The sequence below is a fragment of the Pelobates fuscus genome, chromosome 3 (genome assembly GCF_036172605.1).
Source record: "Pelobates fuscus isolate aPelFus1 chromosome 3, aPelFus1.pri, whole genome shotgun sequence".
In the NCBI taxonomy this organism is placed as follows: domain Eukaryota; kingdom Metazoa; phylum Chordata; class Amphibia; order Anura; family Pelobatidae; genus Pelobates; species Pelobates fuscus.
The window spans coordinates 211,640,861-211,664,164 of NC_086319.1; the positions used below are offsets into that span (position 1 = coordinate 211,640,861).

General features: G+C 39.5%; 1 protein-coding gene across 9 annotated transcripts in view; it reads right to left on the bottom strand.

Annotated features, from left to right (window-relative positions):
* Nucleotides 1–23,304, bottom strand: part of LOC134602740 (protocadherin gamma-A4-like) — a 487,733-nt gene that overhangs the window by 254,099 nt on the left and 210,330 nt on the right. For 2 of the 9 annotated variants that reach the window (XM_063447967.1, XM_063447965.1), the window contains exon 1: nucleotides 12,650–15,110. The exons of the other annotated variants lie outside the window; for them this stretch is intronic. In XM_063447967.1, the coding sequence (XP_063304037.1) occupies nucleotides 12,650–15,031 (2,382 nt within the window). In that variant the 5' untranslated portion in view covers nucleotides 15,032–15,110. Of the gene's footprint in view, nucleotides 1–12,649; nucleotides 15,111–23,304 lie in introns of those variants that run through there. 9 annotated transcript variants of the gene reach the window in all.

The window sequence follows — 23,304 nt, forward strand, 5'->3', positions numbered from 1 at the left end:
GATTTCAGTTTTCACTCTCCAATCATGAGGCACTGATGTATATTTAAATCTTTTTTGCACGCTAGAATATTGTCTTGATAAAAGGCCGTCTGGACTGAAACGTCGATTTGAACTGCATATTTCTGCACATTATTGCTCAATAAAGCATTTATTTGAAGTTTATTCAAGTCCTCTGAGTGCACTCTTTCGGGAATATATGGAGAGGCTGGAGTTGTTGCACCGAGGCACTGAACAAGACCGGTTAAACTGAGTGCGGGGAACCAGGATTTTATATATATATATATACCGTATATACTCGAGTATAAGTCGAGTTTTTCAGCCCATTTTTTGGGCTGAAAAACCCCAACTCGGCTTATACTCGAGTCAAGGTCTGTATTATGGCAATTTGCATTGCCATAATACAGACCGGGGGAGAGGGGGGCTGGCAGAGCTGTACTTACCTGTTCTGCAGCTCCTGTCAGCTCTCTCCTCCTCCGCGCCGTCCGTTCAGCACCTCGGTCAGCTCCCAGTGTAAGTCTCGCGAGAGCCGCGGCTCTCGCGAGACTTACAGTGTGAGCTGATAGAAGGAGCTGCACGGACGGCGCAGAGGAGGAGAGAGCTGACAGGAGCTGCAGAACAGGTAAGTACAGCTCTGCCAGCCCCCCTCTCCCCCCCACTGAACTGCCACTGGACCACCAGGGAAGGAGAGCCCCCCTCCCTGCCATATATCAAGCAGGGAGGGGGGACGAAAAAAAAATAAAATAAGAAATAATAATAAAAAATAATAATAATAATAATAAAAAAAATAATTAAAAAAAGGGGGTATAAGGACCACTGTGGGAGGGGGGGGGGTATAAGGACCACTATGGGAGGGAGGGGGTGGGATAAGGACCACTATGGGAGGGAGGGGGGTATAAGGACCGCTATGGGAGGGAGGGGGGGATAAGGACCACTATTGGAGGGAGGGGGTGGGATAAGGACCACTATGGGAGGGAGGGGGGTATAAGGACCGCTATGGGAGGGAGGGGGGATAAGGACCACTATGGGAGGGAGGGGGGGATAAGGACCACTATGGGAGGGAGGGGGGGGATAAGGACCACTATGGGAGGGAGGGGGGGATAAGGACCACTATGGGAGGGAAGGGGGGATAAGGACCACTATGGGAGGGAGGGGGGGGATAAGGACCACTATGGGAGGGAGGGGGGGATAAGGCCCACTATACCACTATGGAAGGGAGGGGGGGATAAGGACCACTATCGGAGGCAGGGGGGTGGGATAAGGACCACTATGGGAGGGAGGGGGGGAGAAAAGGAACACTATGGGAGGGAGGGGGGATAAGGACCACTATGGGAGGAAGGGAGGGGGGGGATAAGGACCACTATGGGATGGAGGGGGATAAGGGCCACTATGGGAGGGAGGGGGATAAGGACCACTATGGGAGGGAGGGGGGGGATAAGGACCACTAGGGGAGGGAGGGGGGGATAAGGACCACTAGGGGAGGGGAGGGGGAAGTAAGGACCACTAGGGGAGGGGAGGGGGAAGTAAGGACCACTAGGGGAGGGGTGAGTCAGGACCACTGGGGGAGGGGGGTGAAGGAACACGGGGGTGGGGAGGTAAGGACCACTGAGGGAGGAGGAGGGGAGGTCAGGACATATGGGGGGGGCAAATATCCTTGCACCGGCCCTGCACACACTGCATTCATACACTGCATTCATACACACACTGCATTCATACACACACTGCACTCATACACACACACTGCACTCACACACACTGCATTCATACACACACACACTGCATTCATACACACACACACTGCATTCATACACACACACACTGCACTCATACACACGCTGCACTCATACACACACGCTGCACTCATACAGACACTGCACTCATACACACACGCTGCACTCATACACACACACGCTGCACTCATACGCACACACTGCATTCATTATACACACACTGTAAATAAATATTCAATTAATATATTTTTTTTAGGATCTAATTTTATTTAGAAATTTACCAGTAGCTGCTGCATTTCCCACCCTAGTCTTATACTCGAGTCAATAAGTTTTCCCAGTTTTTTGGGGAAAAATTAGGGGCCTCGGCTTATATTCGGGTCGGCTTATACTCGAGTATATACGGTATATATATCTATATATATCTATATATATATATATATATATATATATATATATATATAAAATATATAGACAGTTGCAAGAAAAAAGTATGTGAACCCTTTGGAATGATATGGATTTCTGCACAAATTGGTCATAAAATGTGATCTGATCATCGTCTAAGTCACAACAATAGACAATCACAGTCTGCTTAAACTAATAACACACAAAGAATGAAATGTTGCCATGTTTTTATTGAACACACCATGTAAACATTCACAGTGCAGGTGGAAAAAGTATGTGAACCCCTAGACTAATGACATCTCCAAGAGCTAATTGGAGTGAGATGTCAGCCAACTGGAGTCCAATCAATGAGATGAGATTGGAGGTGTAAGTTACAGCTGCCCTGCCCTATAAAAAACACACACAAGTTCTGGGTTTGCTTTTCACAAGAAGCAATGCCTGATGTGAATGATGCCTCACACAAAAGTGCTCTCAGAAGACCTACGATTAAGGATTGTTGACTTGTATAAAGCTGGAAAGGGTTATAAATGTATCTCCAAAAGCCTTGCTGTTCATCAGTCCACGGTAAGACAAATTGTCTATAAATGGAGAAAGTTCAGCACTGCTGCTACTCTCCCTAGGAGTGGCAGTCCTGTAAAGATGACTACAAGAGAACAGAGCAGACTGCTCAATGAGGTGAAGAAGAATCCTAGAGTGTCAGCTAAAGACTTACTAAAGTCACTGGCAAATGCTAACATCCCTGTTAGTGAATCTACAATTCGTAAAACACTAAACAAGAATGGATTTCATGGGAGGATACCACAGAGAAGCCACTCCTGTCCAAACAAACCATTGCTGCACGTTTACAGTTTGCACAAGAGCACCTGGACTTTACACAGCAGTACTGGCAAAATATTCTGTGGACAGATGAAACCAAAGTTGAGTTGTTTGGAAGAAACACACAACACTGTGTGGCAAAAAAGAGGCACAGCACACCAACATCAAAACCTCATCCCAACTGTGAAGTATGGTGGTGGGGGCATCATGGTTGGGGCTGCTTTGCTGCATCAGGGCCTGGACGGATTGCTATCATCGAAGGAAAAATTAATTCCCAAGTTTATCAAGACATTTTGCAGGAGAACTTAAGGCCATCTGTCTACCAGCTGAAGCTCAACAGAAGATGAGTGTTGCAACAGGACAATGACCCAAAGCATTGAAGTAAATCAACAACAGAATTGCTTAAACAGAAGAAAATACGCCTTCTGAAGTGGCCCAGTCAGAATCCTGACCTCAACCCGATTGAGATGCTGTGTCATGACCTCAAGAAAGTGATTCACACCAGACATCCCAAGAATATTGCTGAATTGAAACAGTTCTGTAAAGAGGAATAGTCAAGAATTACTCCTGACCGTTGTGCACGTCTGATCTGCAATTACAGGAAAAGTTTGGTTATTGCTGCCAAAGGAGGTTCAACCAGTTTTTAAAACCAAGGGTTCACATACTTTTTCCACCTGCACTGTGAATGTTTACATGGTGTGTTCACTAAAAACATGGCAACATTTCATTCTTTGTGTGTTATTAGTTTAAGCAGACTGTGATTGTCTATTGTTGTGACTTAGATGATGCTCAGATCACATTTTATGACCAATTTGTGCAGAAATCCATATCATTCCAAAGGGTTCACATACTTTTTCTTGCAACTGTATATCATTCTATGTGTATTTTGAAATTAATATATATATTTATATAATTATATATATATATATATATATATATATATATATATATATATTCATATTAAAATACACTTAGACATTGTATGTGTGTGTATGTGTGTAATTGTATATATATACTTAGATCATATATAATATATATATATATTATAGATGGTCTAAGTATATATTATTACATTTTTAACTGTTATTAACTTTTATTTTCCATTTTACAGCCAGCAGGGGGACTGCCTGTCATTCCAGGCAGTCCCCCTGCTGGCAATGCTGTGGACGGCTATGCCGTCCATGCTATTGTGAGGTCCTCGCAAGGACCTCACGATCACATGGCCCAAGAGGACCGGATTGGAAACAGGGGGTCTCCCTGGGATACCAGGTGAGTCCCCCCACCGCAATCGCCGGTGTGGTATCGCCGGCGACCGGGTAAGTACATAGGACCGTGGGGACGTTCTATGCCGCCCGTCTGCATTTTGGACCGGGTCCCCAAGGATGGCATAGAACGCCCGCCGTCCTTAAGGGGTTAATAAAACTTTTTTTTTTTTAAATAACATTTTTTCTCAGTTTTACATTTAAGAATTTCTACATACTAAGTGCAACGAAACTGGGGTATTGCCGCCCCAAATATAATAGAATATTACAATGCCTGTATGTTGGCACATGCTCTTAATACTTTAAGTACAGATCAAAAAGATCAAGCCTGGTACCAAATAGAGCAATCATTAGTAGAGACAGACAGTCTGTCCGCCCTATTTTGGGCAACAAGAAAGGAGAAAAATAAGAGCAAACCAGTATGTCCAGGAAATTTGATTATTATTGACAGTATTTTGAGACACTGGAATAAAATCAAGAAAGACTTTAAAATAGAATAGAGACTGTTTCCATTCTTACCCATAGAGGTGACTAAGGTGAATATTGAGGATATTAATATCAGTGGATGGTCACAGAAGGGAATTAAGAACATTTAAGAGATTATAGACAAAAAGGAAATCAAGCCATTCAACCAGCTACAAATAGAGTTCGGGATAGATAACAAGGAGATATTTACATATTTAAGAATCAAGTTTTATTTGGTGAAATTCTTGGATTTCCAGGTTAATAAAAACTCAAGTAATCTTAAAAAGATTCTGGAAACTCATAGAATTAAAGGCCATATTACTAGATGTTACGAGTTCTTAAAGAACTCTCAGAAGCCCTGTGTCTGGAAATCAAAGATCAAGTGGGAAAAAGATCTACATATTGAAATTACTGAGCAAGATGTGATAAGTGTGATAGGTAAGGTCAATAAATCAGTACATTGTCTGAATATAGTAGAGAATTTTTATAAACTCATTAGCAGATGGTATATGGTCCCCGAAAAATTGGCTAAAATTTATAAAGATCAATTTGTTGGAGATGTGATGATGGGAAAGGAGATTATCTCCATGTATGGTGGCAATGTAAATCTTTAAGCAATACATGGAAGAATATCTACCAACAGATCTATAATACCTGCCAGATATATATACCTTTCACACCACAGAGCTTTTTGTTACATCAGGGATGGCCCTCTATGACTATTGAAAAAAGCATTTAAATAACACACATTTTAATTTGCAGCTAAGATAGTTCTAGCTAGGCATTGGAAAAGCAATAAAGCATTAGAGTGGGCTGAAATTAAAAAAACAAGTAACATACAATTGGAAAATGGAAATTGGAATAATTCAAGGAAACTCTGTTGGTTTGAGGAAAATTAGTAGGTGGAAAAATATAGTTAACAAGTTTATGGTTAGTAATGAAGGTTTATAATATAGAAGGTTTGTGATGCCCCCGGTGTATGTTTGACTCCGAAGTGAAACTAGCGAAAGATGCACCCATTTGGGAAGTAATTGCATAAATGGCTAGAACAATGCTAGTTCCTCGGGACTGTATGTGTGTTTCATTGTGAATGTTGTTTGGTGATACCTCAATTCTGCTACTTATATAACTTATAGATACTGTAATCCTACTGCGGTTTATTTTAGCTCGGCAATATGTGGATTTTTATGTGTACGTATTTAAAGTTATTTGAAGCACTGTCTGTATAAATGCACTTTATAGACATCTGTTTAATGGAAACACATTTACTTGTATATTTGTATTGCTCATTGAGGTATTGTACGTATTTTTGATAATTGTAAAAAAATAAATTGGAAAAATAAAAATATATTATAAAAAAGTGCAACTAAAGGAAAATAACTCAAAATAGATTTAATGTAGTCCTAATTGTTTTAATTCTAACTATGTCTAGGATTTACATTATTTTTTTAGAAGTTATAAAACAAAAACTGCAAATAGAGGATTAAAGTTTTAAAATTAAAGCTTTACAAAATGTATTATCCTGTGATTACAACTTTTATCACATGCACAGGATCCATAATTTTCTACACAAAAGTATATAACTGTTGAAAGAACATCCACAAGGCTCTTTAACTAAGAGCATTTTGGCACTTTTTATTAAACTATTTTATCATAAACTTAGGTCAAAATATTATTTCCAGGCTAATCATGGCAGCATATACACATGGGTAGCTCCTCCCCTTACAGCCAATAGGACAGGATTAAACAAATTCCTATAAAAGGAGCATCCAGAGATGAGTCCCTCAGTCTTTTTCCTGTCCTTACAGCCTTTAGGAAGGGAGCTCCTTAGCTCCCTTTAGTGATTAGTACTGTATGTATTTTATTTTGTTTAAAACTAAGTTTAGGTCTCCTATAGCACTTTACAATCAGCCCAGGATCGATCCTAGGGTACCTGAGACCTGTTGGAGACATCCTGGCTTCGGTCAGGGTGTCCTTCGTTCCATCCTCCATCCTCCCAGCTTGGATTGCCCAGATCGCGGAGAGAACGCTCGCGCATGCGCAATGCGCTCAGAATCGTTTTTTGGCGCCAAACTGCAGTATGGGTAAGGTCGCGAGGTCGCGGCGGCCATCTTTACTATGGGCAAAACCGGAAAACTGCAGGTAAATGGCGGTAAACGCCAGGAGTAAGGTTAGTATTCAGCAGGTACTATTTAAAGAGACCTGAACTCGAAGGAGGTTGGTATGGTAAACTTGACTTGTGAAGTTTAAGTTGTATTACCTTGGGGAAGTTACAAGTTAGGACTCTGGAATTTGCTGCAGGATTTTCTATCCTTTTGCCACAGGTTTGTGTATTTTATATATATTTCCCATCCTTATGTGAAAGTTTGGGATTTTATCTGAATGTTTATTTAATATTTATTTTGTAGTAGCCCATTATGAGCTCTCCTAGTAGGAACCCCTTACCCTGTTCGGATGAAGCCAGGTGAGTAGGGGTCCTTTTATTTTTTGAAAAATTTTCTGTAGTAGTATATGCTCCATCTACTAATACGGTTCCTTGTGTCACTTTTAGTGATGGAGGACGATCTGTTTCATCTCCCCCACGTAAGAGGAGACAGAAGTCAGACCCCTGTGCAGGATGTGATGGAAAGGCGATGGAAGGCAAACATCTGTGCCTAGACTGTCTGCAGAAAATGGCTGCTCCATCAACCTTAACGCCCTCTCAGTCGCCAGATATCCGGGCTTGGATCAGACAGGAGGTGGCCCAGGGCATCTCAGAAGCCATGGAGGCAAGTAAGCGGTCCATGAAAAGACCTAGACAGAGACAGGTCTCCTCAGAATCATCAGCCTCGGACTACCAGGAGCCTGCTGAAGAATTTCAGGTTCTGGACCAGGTTTTTTCTAGTGAAGATGAGGAGGAGTTCCTTTCAGAATATCTAGATGCCAAGACGGTTGATAAACTTATCTTGAAGGTAAGAAAGACTCTTGAATTACCGGAAGAAGTGCCTAAATCTGAAAATTCTGATAAACACTTTGCGGATCTGAGGAAGCAGAAGCTTTCCTTCCCTCTTCACAGAGCCATTAAAGAATTGGTCACAGCAGAATGGGAGAAACCTGATAAGAAGGTTCCGTTTCAAGGTAGACTATCCAGGCTTTACCCTTTGGAGGAGAAAACTTCGAAGAAATGGACGACACCTCCAAAGGTTGATGCTACCATCTCTAGGGTAGCCAGGAGAACAAGTCTACCGTTGGACAGTTCAGCTTCTTTACGAGAACCTATGGATAAGAAGTTGGACTCGGATCTTTCCAAGATATATTCTGCTGGCGGAACAGGATGCCATCCAGCTGTTTGTCTTACGGCAGTATCCAGAGCCATGAAAAGTTGGGTGAGAGACCTGGATACGGATGTGGAGAGAGGAATGAAGAGATCAGACCTCAGGGATGCTATCGGTGATCTTAGGATAGCTACTGAATTTGTCACACAAGCTGCCCTGGATATCACCAGGATCTTCTCCCGCACCATGGCTCTCTCGGTAGCAGCCAGGAGAGCTTTATGGTTGCGTTATTGGGGTGCAGACGCCTCCTCCAAGGCCAATTTATGTTCCATACCTTTTGAAGGCGATCTGCTGTTTGGAAAGACCCTAGAAGATTCCATTAAAAAAGCAGCTGAGGGGCGTAAGGTCTTTTTACCCCAAGAGAGAAGAACAAGGAGACCAGGCTCCTCTTGGTCAGAGAAGCGACCTCCTCGGGATCAGTATTTTCGGGATACGCGTAGCTACCGACCAGGTAGAGAATTCAGCCGAAATAATAATTGGCGTGGAGGCCAATCATACGCTGCACGTTCTTCCCGTGGTAGGAATCCTTCCTTTCGTTCTGGAGGCAAGAACTTCTGACTATCCGATGGAGGTAGGTGCTCGACTTTCCCTCTTCAAGAGAGTTTGGGCACAAGACATTCAAGATGCCTGGGTCAAAGATATAATTCAAGGAGGTTACAGGTTGGAATTCCTCAGAAGACCCAGGGGCGACTTCTTCATACCCACAGTTATGCCCAGGGACAAGGGCAGAAGCAAGGCTCTGGGAGATTATGTTCAGAACCTCAGGTCCCAAAGGGTCATCGTTTCAGTTCCGGAAAAGGAACGATTCCAGGGTCACTATTCACCTCTGTTCTTAGTCCAAAAAGACAAGGACAAGTGGAGACCTATATTAGACCTGCGGAGAATCAACAGGAGATTACTGGTCAGATCCTTCAAGATGGAGTCCATAAGATCCATCTCCCCAGCCATCCGAAAGGCAGATTGGCTCATATCTATAGATCTGAAGGACGCCTACTATCACGTCCCAATAGCCAAGGAACATCATCGTTTTCTCCGATTTGCAATAGGAGAGGACCACTTTCAATTCAGAGCACTCCCATTTGGCCTGAGCACAGCACCCAGGACCTTTTCAAAGGTGTTGGTTGTTCTCATAGAAAGGTTAAGGATTCAGGGAATCTCTCTGTTTCATTACCTAGACGACCTACTATTGGTGGCACCAAACGTCCAGTTGGCAGCACTACAAAGAAATTTTGTGCTATCAGAGCTGCATCGATTCGGCTGGTTGGTGAATCTACAGAAGAGCAGCCTCGTCCCATCCCAGAGGATTACGTTTCTGGGGGCGAATTTCGACACTCTCCGGAACTCCATCTCCCTTTCACAAGAAAGGATACGGAGGATTTTATGCTTAATTCACAGTATTTTACGCCTTCGTATGATGACGGCAAGGACATACTCGAAACTTCTGGGCAGTCTGACTTCTTCTATAGGACTAGTCAGATGGGCCCAGTGGCATCTCAGAGTTCCTCAGAGGTCATTCCTGAACCAGTTCAACCGGCGGATTGTAGATTGGAATCAACCATTGAAAATCTCTCCGTTGGTAAAAATACACCTGGCCTGGTGGTTAAGAAAGGAGAATTTGGAAAGAGGATTCCCTATATTAGAACCCAATTGGGTCCTATTGACGACAGATTCCAGCGCTCATGGCCTGGGTGCCCACTGTCAGGGCCAGATGACTCAAGGTCGATGGACCAGACAGGAGTCGGTCCTTACGGGAAATGTCTTGGAACTACGTGCCATCCACAGGGCTCTCATACACTTCGAGGGGAGCTTGATGAACAAGTGGGTACGAGTCCAGTCCGACAATCAGGCGGCAGTAGCCTATATCTCTCATCAAGGCGGAACTCACAGCCATCTGTTGATGAAGGAACTACAACCCATCATGTCTTGGTGTCAAAAGAATGTTCAGGGTATTTCGGCAGTACACCTCCCAGGGATTCAGAATACCATGGCGGATTACCTGAGTCGTGTGACAATGGACAAAAGCGAGTGGCATCTGAGCCCCCAAGTATTTCAGGAGCTGTCTTTGATCTGGGGAACACCTCAGATAGACCTTATGGCAACTGCCCAGAACGCACAGGTCGAATCATTCTTCTCAAGACTGTTCGATCACAGAGCCAGGGGTCAGGATGCGCTATCCCAGCCTTGGAGGTTCACTCTAGCCTATGTGTTCCCTCCTATACCTCTCATATTCCCGACTCTGAAGAAGATTCAGAAGGAGAAGATAGAGGTCATCGCTATCCTCCCATTCTGGCCCCGTCGGCCCTGGTTCCCTATGGCGAGTCGGATGAGTCGGGAAGCCCCGAGGGAACTACCAGACCTGGAAGATTTACTATCCCAAGGTCCACTGCTACACCCAAACCCTCGGACCCTCAAGTTGAGGGCTTGGAGATTGAGCGGGAAGCTCTAATGAATGCTGGCATGCCTGACGAGGTTATCAAAACTCTCCTGAGATCACGTAAGGTATCCACTTCCTCCACGTATTATAGGATTTGGCATGCCTTTGTGTGTTGGGCGCAAGAACATCAGGTGGTAATTAAACCCCTGGCCTTATCATCATTGCTCGGTTTCCTTCAGGCTGGCCTTGATAAGGGCTTGAGCTATAACACTCTGAAGGTCCATGTATCTGCTCTATCCGCCTTGTCAGGTACCCGATGGGCTCTAGAACCTCTGGTTATACGTTTCCTGAAAGCAGCGATAAAGATACGGCCTCCTCTCAAAGTATTTTTGCCGGCATGGGACCTACCTCTGGTCTTGAAGGCCATGACTAGGTTGCCCTTTGAACCACTTGACCAGGCTTCATTGATGGTACTTACTCGTAAAGTACTCCTGTTGGTGGCTGTTACTTCAGCACGAAGAATGTGTGAACGCCAGGCGTTATCCTGCGAGACCCCATATACAAGGATACTTCAGGATCGGTTGGTCCTCAGACCAGTCCCGGAATTTCTACCTAAAGTGGTATCCATGTTCCACCTGAACCAGGAGATTGTGCTACCCTCCTTCTATCCGAATCCCTCTTCTCCTGAGGAAGAAATTTGGCACACTTTGGATGTGGTTCGAGCATTGTCTCTCTATCTGGAGAAGACCAGCCCCTTCCGGAAGTCCTCCAGACTTTTTGTATTACCGTTTGGACACAGACGGGGTGAAGCTGCCTCTACCTCTACATTAAGACAATGGGTGGTATCGGCCATCTCAAGTTCTTATAAGTACTTATCGCTGCCGGTTCCTACTGGTATCAGAGCTCACTCTACCCGGGCTATCGCTGCATCTTGGGCTTCTGTGGCTAACACTTCTCCAGATGATATTTGTAAAGCTGGCACGTGGTCTTCAGTGAACACTTTCATCCAACATTACAAGCTGGATGTTAGAGCTACAGTGGACTCTCATTTTGGTCGTCAGGTCCTTAATTCAGTTCACTCCTCTCGACACTCGTAATTTGTATTTGTTATTTGCTTCATTAAAAATGTTTTTTGCATCCATTATGTCTCTTGTTTTCCCTCCCTGTGAGCTTGGGTAGTCCCATGTGTATATGCTGCCATGATTAGCCTGGAAAACTGAAAATTTCTTCATACTTACCGTAATTTTCTTTTCCTGGCTATTATTCATGGCAGCATATACGGCCCGCCCTTAGGGATATAGTTCTTCTGTAAGAGCTTGGGAACTGACTGAGGGACTCATCTCTGGATGCTCCTTTTATAGGAATTTGTTTAATCCTGTCCTATTGGCTGTAAGGGGAGGAGCTACCCATGTGTATATGCTGCCATGAATAATAGCCAGGAAAAGAAAATTACGGTAAGTATGAAGACATTTTCCGTTATTTTGTGTGTTTGTTTTTTCCACACGTGTTAAATTTTGGTGAAATTCACAGGCCATACATAGCTACATAGTTACATAGGCTGAAAAGAGACATGTGCCCATCAAGTTCAGCCTTCCTCACATCTGTTTTTTGCTGTTGATCCAAAAGAAGGCAAAAAAAAACAGTTTGAGGCATTTCCAATTTTGCAACAAATTTATCCTTGGATCAAGAAGCTATCACCCTACAGTTGAAAAATTATATCATTGATATTATGTTTTTGCAAGTAAGCATCTAGTAAACATGTTTGTATTCTGTTACCGTTCTTGATTACAATGATACCCCACATGTATATAATTTCCCCTAATCTTGCCCCTAATCAAACCACCCCTTAATCCAACAACTAATCATATTGTATTTAAGATGATTTAAAGGACCATGTACATCTGACAAAGGGGACCCTCAGGTTATACCTGAGACTCCTTGGTATTAAAGGAGGTTTATGCTGTCAACGGACATTAAATCTCTGCATTATGTAATGGCATAGACCATCATGCAGTTCTTAAGATGTTAAGAATAATTTAAATAAAGCAGGAACATGTTGCAGAATTATCTATTGAGTTAGTTTACAAAAATAAATGTTCTGTATAAAAATTGTTATAACTAAAGGAAATAATTTAGATCTGGTATTATACTAAACTAGTAACTTCATAGTCCCCCCAGTGAAAATGTTATTTGTTGTCAGTGACCAAATATGGATACAGTGTGAACCTAATATTTAATATATTGTTTCAATGTAATATTTTATATGTTATATTAATAAATAATCCTTACCTGAGTATGACTACCAGAAGGAAAACTATCTTGTGCAGAAATATTTTCTGTTGTTGAATCTCCAGTATCAATTAGATTTTCTGTGGGTACATTCTGAGTTGGTTTCAGATAAGCAATTTCATTCTGTTTTGAGTCCAGAGTCACACAAACATCATATGAGTATGGAAATGGTAATGATCCACCACTGATCTCAGATGGGCATTTCAGAGAAAGCTGAGGATACCAAGGCATACTTATGGTTCCAAAACTTGTAGGAGCATTTGATTTTCTGCACTTAATGATAACAGTAAAAACTACTGTCAAAATAAATAAAAAGGAAATAAGAGTGATGGATACTACCAGGTAAAAAGTAACTTTAGATGAAGAGTCCGAAATACTTGTTTTTTGTACTATATCCGGTATATCATGTTGAAAGTTTTCTGCCATAACCAGGTTCAATGTGACTGTTGCAGATAAAGATGGAACCCCATTGTCTTTAACCATAACCACAACTTTTTGTCTTAAAGAATCTATGTCTGGAAGATTTTGTGAAATTCGTATTTCTCCTGTGTGCTGACCAATGGTGAACAAAGAAGAACCAGGAACCTCTAATAAGTGGTAAGAGAGCCAAGCATTATGACCAGAGTCTGCGTCCACTGCAATAACTTTAGATACTAGATAACCTTTCTCAGAGAAATGGGGAATAAATTCAAAAAAAGCCATTCCCTCCATTTCTGGTGATGGGTAGAGAATCTTGGGAGCATTGTCATTCTTATCAATAATACATAGCCTCACTGTGGCATTATTACTAAGAGAAGGTGAACCTCTATCTTTAGCCATAATTTGGAATTTAAATTCTTGTAACTGTTCATAGTCAAAAGAATGCTGTGCATAAATTACCCCAGTTGCTGAATTTATAGAAACATACGATGCAATCGAAATATTTCCAACATTTTTACTGAGAATAGTATATACTATTTGTGCACTCTCATTTATGTCTAGATCAGAAGCATGGACACTGTGTATTGAGGCTCCCGGTGGGTTATCCTCTTGAATATATGCTATAACATCTGTTTGATCAAAGATTGGTGGATTATCATTTACATCTGATAAATAGAGATGAATAGTTTTACTGCTTGAAATTGATGGAGATCCTTCATCTTCAGCCTTAATTGTGATATTGTATTCAGAAACTGTTTCTCGATCCATAGTATTTGTAGTGACAAGCTTGTAATAGCTGTTAGATGATGACACTAATTCAAAGGGAAATTTCTCTAGTATTTTGCAGGTAACTTCTCCATTCTTTCCTGAATCCAGATCATTTACATTTATTAGAGCAATGAGTGTGCCTGGTAAAGAATCCTCTGAAATCGGTGTAAATAATGATTTAATCATTATTTCCGGAGCATTGTCATTGACATCTAAAACCTCTATTAGTACCGTACTGTGAGTCACTAGACCACCACCATCTTCAGCTTCCACAGTCATCTCATAATATTGCTTAACTTCAAAATCTAGTGTTCCACTTATTTTAATTTCTCCACTTTGTCGATCTAAACTGAAACAATTGACTGCATTCCTATCATTATGGCTAAAGGAGTAAGTTATTTCTGCATTAGAACCATCATCTTTATCAGTGGCATTTAAAGATATGACTAGAAAACCAAGTGGTGCATCTTCATTCAAACTCATTCTATAGGTGTCTTGGCTGAAGATTGGATAATTATCATTTATATCCTGAACCATGATGTTAATTAGAGCTGTTCCAGTTTTTACAGGTTCACCTGCATCAGCAGCTGTTATAATAAGTTGATGGGAACTCTGTTTTTCTCGATCTAGAGACTTTTCTAATATAAGTTCTGGATATTTAGTTCCTTCCTTGCTAATTTTTTCTCCCAAATTAAAATATTGGTTAGGAGTAAGAGCATAGCTTTGCAAGGAATTGCTACCTAGGTCTTGATCTTGTGCATTCCCAAGAGAAAAGCGAGTTCCTGGTGATGTAGATTCGCTTATTGCTATATTAAATATATTTTTCGAAAAGCTTGGAATATTGTCATTTATATCCTGAATTTCGATGTTAACATGGAAAACATTCACAGGGTTTTCAGCAAGGATTTCCAGATTCAGTGAACAAATCTCCACTGTTGCACAAATTACTTCTCTGTCTATCCTGTCTATAACATATAAGTTGCCATTTTCTAAACTAATATTGAAATAATGTTTACTTTGAGATGCTATTTGCAATTTTCTAGTTATCAGTTCTTTAATATCCAAATTGAGGTCTTTTGCAATATTTCCTACTGTAGAGCCCAGTTTTATTTCTTCTAGAATAGAATACTGAACCTGACTAGAAGCAATCATATAGGTGATAGAAATAAAGAAAAATATTACTTGCCATGCCATTGTCCTTAATGTATTTTAAACCGCACAAATTCAGAATTCCTTTGAAGCTGATTTTCTTTGATATCCAGGGAACATGAACAAAATATACAATAGAGCCACAAATATGAATAAAATAAAAAAATACAAAATAGTAACATAAAGACTACAATGTTGCTTTGCTGTTCTTCCAGCTGAAAACTGCTGCTTGGCTAGTGTAAGCATTAAAATATCTCCTGATAGCTTAATTTTCCACATTATTGGTCAATAGCACCACATTGAGGCAGAACTGCAGAACTGCTGTTAAATGTTCAAAATAGTCTCCTCTATAAATTCTGTATACTGCTGCAGCAACCATTATTTGATTGCAACATTGTATTAGGTAATAGACACGTATTAGTGAATTTCTGTAAACGCCATTATAAGCCAAACATGAGCTCACTCGTGATACAGTGGCTATGAAGTGTGCTTGTCAGAACCCCTGACGCACATTTTGTCAATCTGGCTCATTCATAGCCACTGTATCACGAGTGAGCTCATGTTCAGCTTATAATGGCGTTTACAGAAATTCACTAATACCTGTGCCCATATATTGAAAAAATATAGTGAAAAAAAACAGCTATCATTACAATCTCCAGCTTTCTTTCATTATATTGATTCTAGGGGTTTGAGGCATTCCTTATACATCAATTTAGGCGTAACAGGCATTTTGGGTTAAGGGGTGCCCTCGAAGGCACCAAATTAGTATTTACTTAGTATTTACTTTACCTCTCCCTGCCATCACCCCTATTGCTACGGACATGTATTGGCTTCATTGTTTGGCAGCGACTATTGGCTAATACAATGTTGCTTTTTTGTTCCCACTACATTGCTGGACTTTTTTAGTTTCACTATCTCGAGAAAGACCATTTAGCCTGTATTACAAGCATGTTCTGGTATCTTAGTATTCCTATTGCTGCACTGCACATAATGAAATACTACTTTTTTTCTTTCTAAAAGGTAGGGAGACGTCCCTTTATCCCTTTGTTTGGAGTTTAGATGTAGATGTTTTTCTATTCTCCTTATACTGCTGGTCTGCTACAGATGTTTTTTTATTATCCTGAACTCACAGAGCTACAGCCTGTACTACCTTACTCTGTATTCATTATCCGTACATATGGGTAGAACTACCAGATTTTCATATACAGACATTATAGCTACTCTCAGGATACTTGATTTGTAAATATGTACATTATTATTTCTGTTTGGATTTTGTTTTCCTTTTCCTTTTGTTGTGGTGACTTACAGATGCTTGATTTTACTTGCAAGGGCTTGATGAAAATATATTAGTTTGCCAATGAAAATTCCTTGTAAGACAATATTGTGGACTATCCACTAACGTTAAGAGAAAATATAGTCAGTATCAATGTCGATAGTTAACAGTTTTGTATGGCTTCTCTAATTTTAGACTGCATAATGGGGCTATGTAGTAAAGAAGGGTTAAGAATTGGGTTAGGTGGAAGGTGCAGTTAATTATGTAAAAAGCAGAGTGCAAGATAAGAAACATGTCAATGCAAGAGAAGGAGATAAATATGTAGTCAAATTCTATTGGGTGCCGTATTCTCTATCAGTCAACTAATGAGAAATAAAGCTATTATAGTAATGGTCAAGAAGTGTTTTCTAGTCTTGGATCAGATATCAACTAAGTAAATAGCATCAGAAAAAACTATATTTTAGAAAAAATATGAAAATAATCAAAAGCAAGCTATTTTCATCTACTACACTTCAGTTGCGAGACATGCTAATGTTTTAAGAACTTGGAGTAAATTGTTTTGGGTGCTATTTGTCAATTAAAACATACATATTACCATACACACGTTCTACTGTAAGTTTGTTTTAATTTTTGTCTTTAAATTAAAATGCATTTGTTGCTCCTCAATAAAAATAAACTTGATACAAACTAAATATATTATAATATACTATCAGAACCTAATTTCTGTTAAATAAATGTCAAATAAAAGTACAGTACAATGATCATTGACAATGTCATGAAGATATCCTGTAGAATAAATATATATTGGTTTTCAAGTGGGCATACAATATGTGCAATTTGGGTGTTCTTTGTCATGTCTTTGGCACATATAAAAAAAGAGGATCAAGCAAACAAGGCGCTAATAATATAGTGACAGAAAATATATATGTACAACAATAAAGCAGCAACCTTTTCAGTGTGACAACTCAAAAAACACCAATAAAAATCAGAGAGAAAAGAGATAAAAAAGGTGCGCTATTACTTTAAAAATTATAAGTACTACAAGTGAAAGTGACGGTGCACTGTGCAACCAAAATGACCAATATAATAATATTATAGTGTGCAAAAATTGCAATAGTGTTTTATGTAAAAATGTATTACAAACACTTACTAAAGAAATAGGGATCTCAAACTATTTCTTCCAAAGGTATATGAGGACATGCAAAAAACAGAAAAATAAACATAGCATAATACTGTATAATACAAAATATAAAAATAACCAGAAGAAAATAATAGGAAACAGACTCACAAGAGGAGAGCAGTATAAAGTCTGCTCTCACTTATTTGGCTTGTGTCCACCACTGCAACTGCTCAAAGTCAAATTAACACTGTGCATAAAGAATTCCAGTTTCAATATTTATGGAAACATAAGAAGATATTGGGAAGCCCTCAATACTTGTATTGAGAATTGAATATACTATATTAGAATTCTCATTATCATCAAGGTCAGATGCTTGTAACTTAAATATTGAGGTCCCTGGAATGTTATCCTCAAGAACATATGCAATATAATCTGGTTTCTGAAAATTTCGTCATTCACGTAATTTTCCCTCCCTCTCTTGTTTTGCCACTTTTCAGAAATCTGAAGCACTTTGGCACTTCAGCAATTCAGTTCGGTTCAGCACTTCGGCATTTCGGTTCCGTTTGGCACTTCGGAAATTCTGCATTTTGGAAATTCGGCACTTCAGACATTCGGAAGCATGTCTAGTGCTAATTTTTTCTTCCAATTTAAAATCGTGATTAGTAGATAGAGCAAAGGTTTGTAAGGAATTGATAGGAAAAACAGAAGAGTGTCAGCACTAGTAAATCCTAAGGGAAAAAAGGCAGCAATCCCAAACAAGGACTCCCTCACATGCTCTTGAAAATAATTGTAAAGGTAGCAAACAACAAAGGATGGGGCTGCGCCACAGTACAAAAAGTAAATGAATAAAGTCCTAGCTTGGATAAATCCCTGTGAGTACAGAGTCCAGAAGTGTGGAACTGAAATCCGGTGCTGGTCTCCGAAGCCGAGGAGTTACGCTTCTTGCAGTTTTCAAATATATAGGAGAAGGCAATAAGAGGTGAGAGGGAATAATGGTGCAGCATGTTATATAAAGGGAATGGTAAAATTCCTACTCACATTCAGTAGAGCTTAAGCCAGCTCTGGTGTGTATGGCTTATGGTGGTATAATCCCCGCTTATGGGATATACAGTGAGTATCCTCTTGTATATAGAAGAATCAGGGACCCAAGAAAGAGATAATAAAAATGGAAACAATAATGGTGCAGTATGTTCCACAGTGGGTGAAGAATGATACAATATAGTAATAACACTCACATTTGGTAGAGCTTATGCCAGCGCTGGTGTGATAAGCATATCCTATGGGATATATGATGAGTGTTCTTAAAGATGGTAATATCAGGAGCCCGGAAGGAAGACAATAAAAACAGCAATAGTGCTCACAAAGTATAGAGCAGGCTGACTGCTCTATGACAACAGCATAGGTGGTTTGATTCCCACCTGGGATTCTTTGGAGTAATGAATGAAAGTAGTAAATGTCAGCTTGTAGTAAAAAATAAAAAATAAATGAAGAATGTAACGGACCGTTTCAGCATAAAAGGGGAAAAATCCGTTTAGGCGATAATCCCCTTTAGATGGACCAGCAGCTACCATAAGCACCAACTTCCCGAACTCCCAAACTGCACGAATTCACCAACTCTCGAACAGCAGACACACTAACCCTGGAAGCAGCCGAACAGGAAAAGCAATATGAACAGCTTACACTCCTGGCAGTCGGCATACAGTCCCCTTTCCCCCCAAGAAAGAGACACACTCCAGCTTCAGGGTTAAACAGCAACAACACTGATTTATTCACACACAGGCTTATATGAGATTCTCCCATGCAAGGGAGGGGTTTACAGTACACCAATCCAGTTTAAGGTACAACCCACACATCTCCTCCCTCCAACATATCTGTTAACACAATTAACAGGGACATAGTTTTACCCAAGTTTTGGATGTACCCTAAATACTTGGGGTACATCCACAAATCCAATATCTCCAGATAGCCCTAGTCTGGAGGAACAACATATGTTAAAATCAGCCCATTCGGATAAACGGTTCGGGAGTTATGGGACTTTAAAGTATTGACCGACCGCATGGGTAAAGTATCCGAAAACAGTTCCATGCATTTTGGCCCTGCGGTCGGTCACAAACAGGTGAATGAAACATACGAATTTCTGGTGTTATAGAGACTAAGGGGAGTTCGTATGAATCCCCTAGTTCGTACGTTTCTTTCTACCGAACGGCGGGCCGTTCGGTAGTTTCCCCACGAAATCCTGGAAGTCTGGAGGTCTCAGCGGTGTTTGCCTAGTCGAGTGTCCGATTTCAGTTCCAGACACTCGACGGCAAAACACCGCTGTTCGGTAGTTAAAGATGGCCGCCGCCACGTGTTAGTTTCCTGATTGGCGGCCACCCAGAGGACAAAGACCACACTGCACTGATTGCCAATTACCCGTTTGCAACATTGTTGCAAACGGTAATTGGAGGCACACTTAGTCCTGGTTTCGCCACAAAGAAGATGGTACAAAAAAAGTGAAAGGACCAAAATCTATTTATTAACAATGTAAAAAAGCTGTATAATACATCCAAACATGTTTCACCATAAAGGCTTTATCAATGGAGTAAAAACATTAAATCTGGCTTGTTAGGGTATATATGGGCATAAAACAAATTAAAATTGGTGTCAAAATTTCTCCATTCAATCATAGAGCAGAATGTGTGATCTGTTTACAATAAATTATTTCAGAAATCCTTAAAAAAAAAGATCTGAATATCTTTTATATCCGGAGGATGTTGATCAACAATGTGCAAGATTTAGGTATAAAGAAAGCAGAGAGATCCACCTTGTACAATATTGATTGTGAAATGGTGCTTTATTTCTGTTGAACTGCAATGTCTGCTTGTTGTAAGCAGAATTGGATATCCAGAAAATCTTGCTTACTAGTCAACAGCACCACACTGAGGCTCAACTGCAAATCTGCAAGGAATCTTTAAATAGAGGCATATGTTAATTTTCAAAGCATAATTTACTTATTAAATGTATATAATAAAATAACTTTAAAGTACCTAAATGTTATTGGTATTATATACGTTTCAATAACAGTGTTTTGTTAAATAATTACATTGTGTATTAAAGTTAAATGTATTTTAATAACGCATTAAAGTGGTTACAAAAACAATGGGATTCAGACTTTTATACATTTCCCCTGTTTTAAAGCAGAAATGGCATTTTATTATAGCGTCCATTATGTATTATCTAAAACAGCATTTTCATTGCAAAGCATATTCCACATAAGTACCTTATATAAACAATATTACTGATATTATGTGATACAAATAATTTCATGAACATATTGTAAGTTTAGCTTCTAAAATGTAGTGAAAGCCAATTGGTAAACTTCTGGAAACATTAACTAATATTGAAAAAAGTAGATAATGCCGCAGAAAGTTTCCAATGCAGAAAACAATATTCATTAAGGATTGAGGCAATTGTCTGACATCTAAACAAAAACAAAATCTAGAATATGTGCTATATTTTTGTTCCACTATAATTGAATTCTTACACATCAAGTGCAACCAAAAAAAAATACTCAAAATAGATTCCCATATCATTCCTGATCAGTCCTTATATGTCTGGAATCTAGAGCATTTTTTGTGATAGTTAACATTTATGCTATACCAACCACCCCCATAACTCTATATAAACCCTACCGCTAACCTTGTGCTCAACCGTTTACCTACCCTAATCTTACCCTAGACCTACATTAACATATACCTACCCCTAGTGGTAACACTACCCATAGATTAAAAGAGCAGTGTGTGACTACCATCTAGTGGTCATTTGCAGCATGACAGGGGAATCACCAAGTAATGCTGCTGACTGGCATGCTTTCTCTGCTAATCACACTGTGATCAGTGCTGGGCAGCTGGCAAGCATGCTCATCAATGGTAATTTAAAAGGAATTAATAGGCTGTATGCAGCACTCACTTTGATCCAAATGTGTTGAAGGCCCAACTAGATGACCTTCAGTATTTTTTGTACTTTATTACAAATTATACAGCTATAGACACAGTTTGTCTGTTTTAACCCGAATTGCATCATTCCCTACAATGTGATATTTAGTGCGAAAAAGTCTACATGTCTCAAAAAACAGAGTAATTGAGGTATTGAAAATTTAAATACAATATAGTACAATTGTCAGGAATTTTGTGCTTTTATTACTGGCCCTTTAAGACGGCACTGATGAACCTAACTCTTGATTATTTAAACATCCATCGTCAGTGCCTTGGGGCACAATTAATGTGTTGAACTGTTTGTTTGCAATCTACTAATTTCCTCCTAATCTTAGGATCCTCTATTGAGACTCTGTGTGTCCCGCCGCCGGAATCCTCCTGATACTCGTATCTTCAACTCTGATTTATCTTCTATTACCAACCCCGGAATGAATACTTGACCTTTCCTTCTGAATCATCCCTTCTATGCTGATTGATTTCTTGTTGAATGAACTCAGACTGGACTTTAACTTTGCTTCTGGATTATTCCCTTCTATGCTGATTGATTTACTATTACTGAACCCGGTTTGGATAAACGATATTACTTCTGAATTAACCCCTTTTACCTCTTCTAATCATCTATTACCGACCACGGACTGACACTTGACCTCTCAGTTGACTGTCACCTTGGTTTGCTGTGCTGAAACTACCTCAGAATAAAAAAGTGAGTTGTTCTTTTTTTTGTTTAGTATTTGTTAAGAAAACATGACAATATAGTACCTATACCAATGTTGGTGAGCTACCTAAGTTGATTAATGTACCAAAAGTAGAATGTGTTCAAATAAGGGTCAGCTTCCAAACTAATATAATTAAAATTGGGTAACTTTAAGTTACGTAAAATTCTAATTTATCAATCATCTGTCAAATTAACACTTTTGCTACTAAGTACTTTTTTGTTTGAAAAAATCTTAGCATAACATTTATTTGAAACAAGGGATTCATAGCAAACACATATCCATATAATAGAACAGTGCTTTTCTGTATAGATTGATTTCTAGACAATGTTAAACTTAAAATTATGTCAAACTATATTTATTTTTCATTTATTTGTTAATCACTTTATTACTGGCATTTAAAAAACGCAAACATATTCCACAGTGCTGAACAATTACGAGAGAACATACAATATACACAAACCAATAAAAAAAGTAAACAGGGCCCTGCCTGTGAGGTAAGATTGAAGCTCTTTTATACAAAGAGCTTAGTTATATGAGCTTACAATCTAAAGCATATAATGGTGTTTGACACAAGAGGAAGCATCTTGCAATATTTCACACAGTCTGAAATGTTAATACAAGAGCAATAATGCTAATTATCTCACACTTTGTAGGTGTAATAAAAAATATATAGAGTAGAAATTATAAATAGGCAGCCTATAGGTATTAATATGAAAAAGACAAGATAATGTAAAAAATGCCTGCTTATGGACACCATTCCCAAATACAGTGAATACAGTTACATCATGTATTTCTAAAATGAAGATATTTAAAAAGTGATGTAGTAATCTTATCAATCTCTGAAATGCTAATGTAATAACAGTTAAATACATTCCCTTCTACCCCCACTGTAGGAATGCTTTGACCCATTTAAATGTTTTTTCTGTCTTACTGTTTAGAAAGAGACCGTAGCTGTCATTTTCAACACACTTGCAGATATAAAATGAGTGGCCAGTGACTTTTGGCAGATAAATTCATTTCTCTACAGGATGGTACTCATTCCTGGAGCATACATGACAGAGAGTGAGGCTTTATGAATTAAATTTCATTTTGCAAAGCAAATAGAATAGAAAAAAATCTTTAAATCATTTTGGGAGTAAAGGGGTTAAACACGAAAATGTGCACTATAAGATGTGAATTAAATTCATCCTGAGGGAAAATACATTATATAAATTATAATATAACAGTAGTGGTAG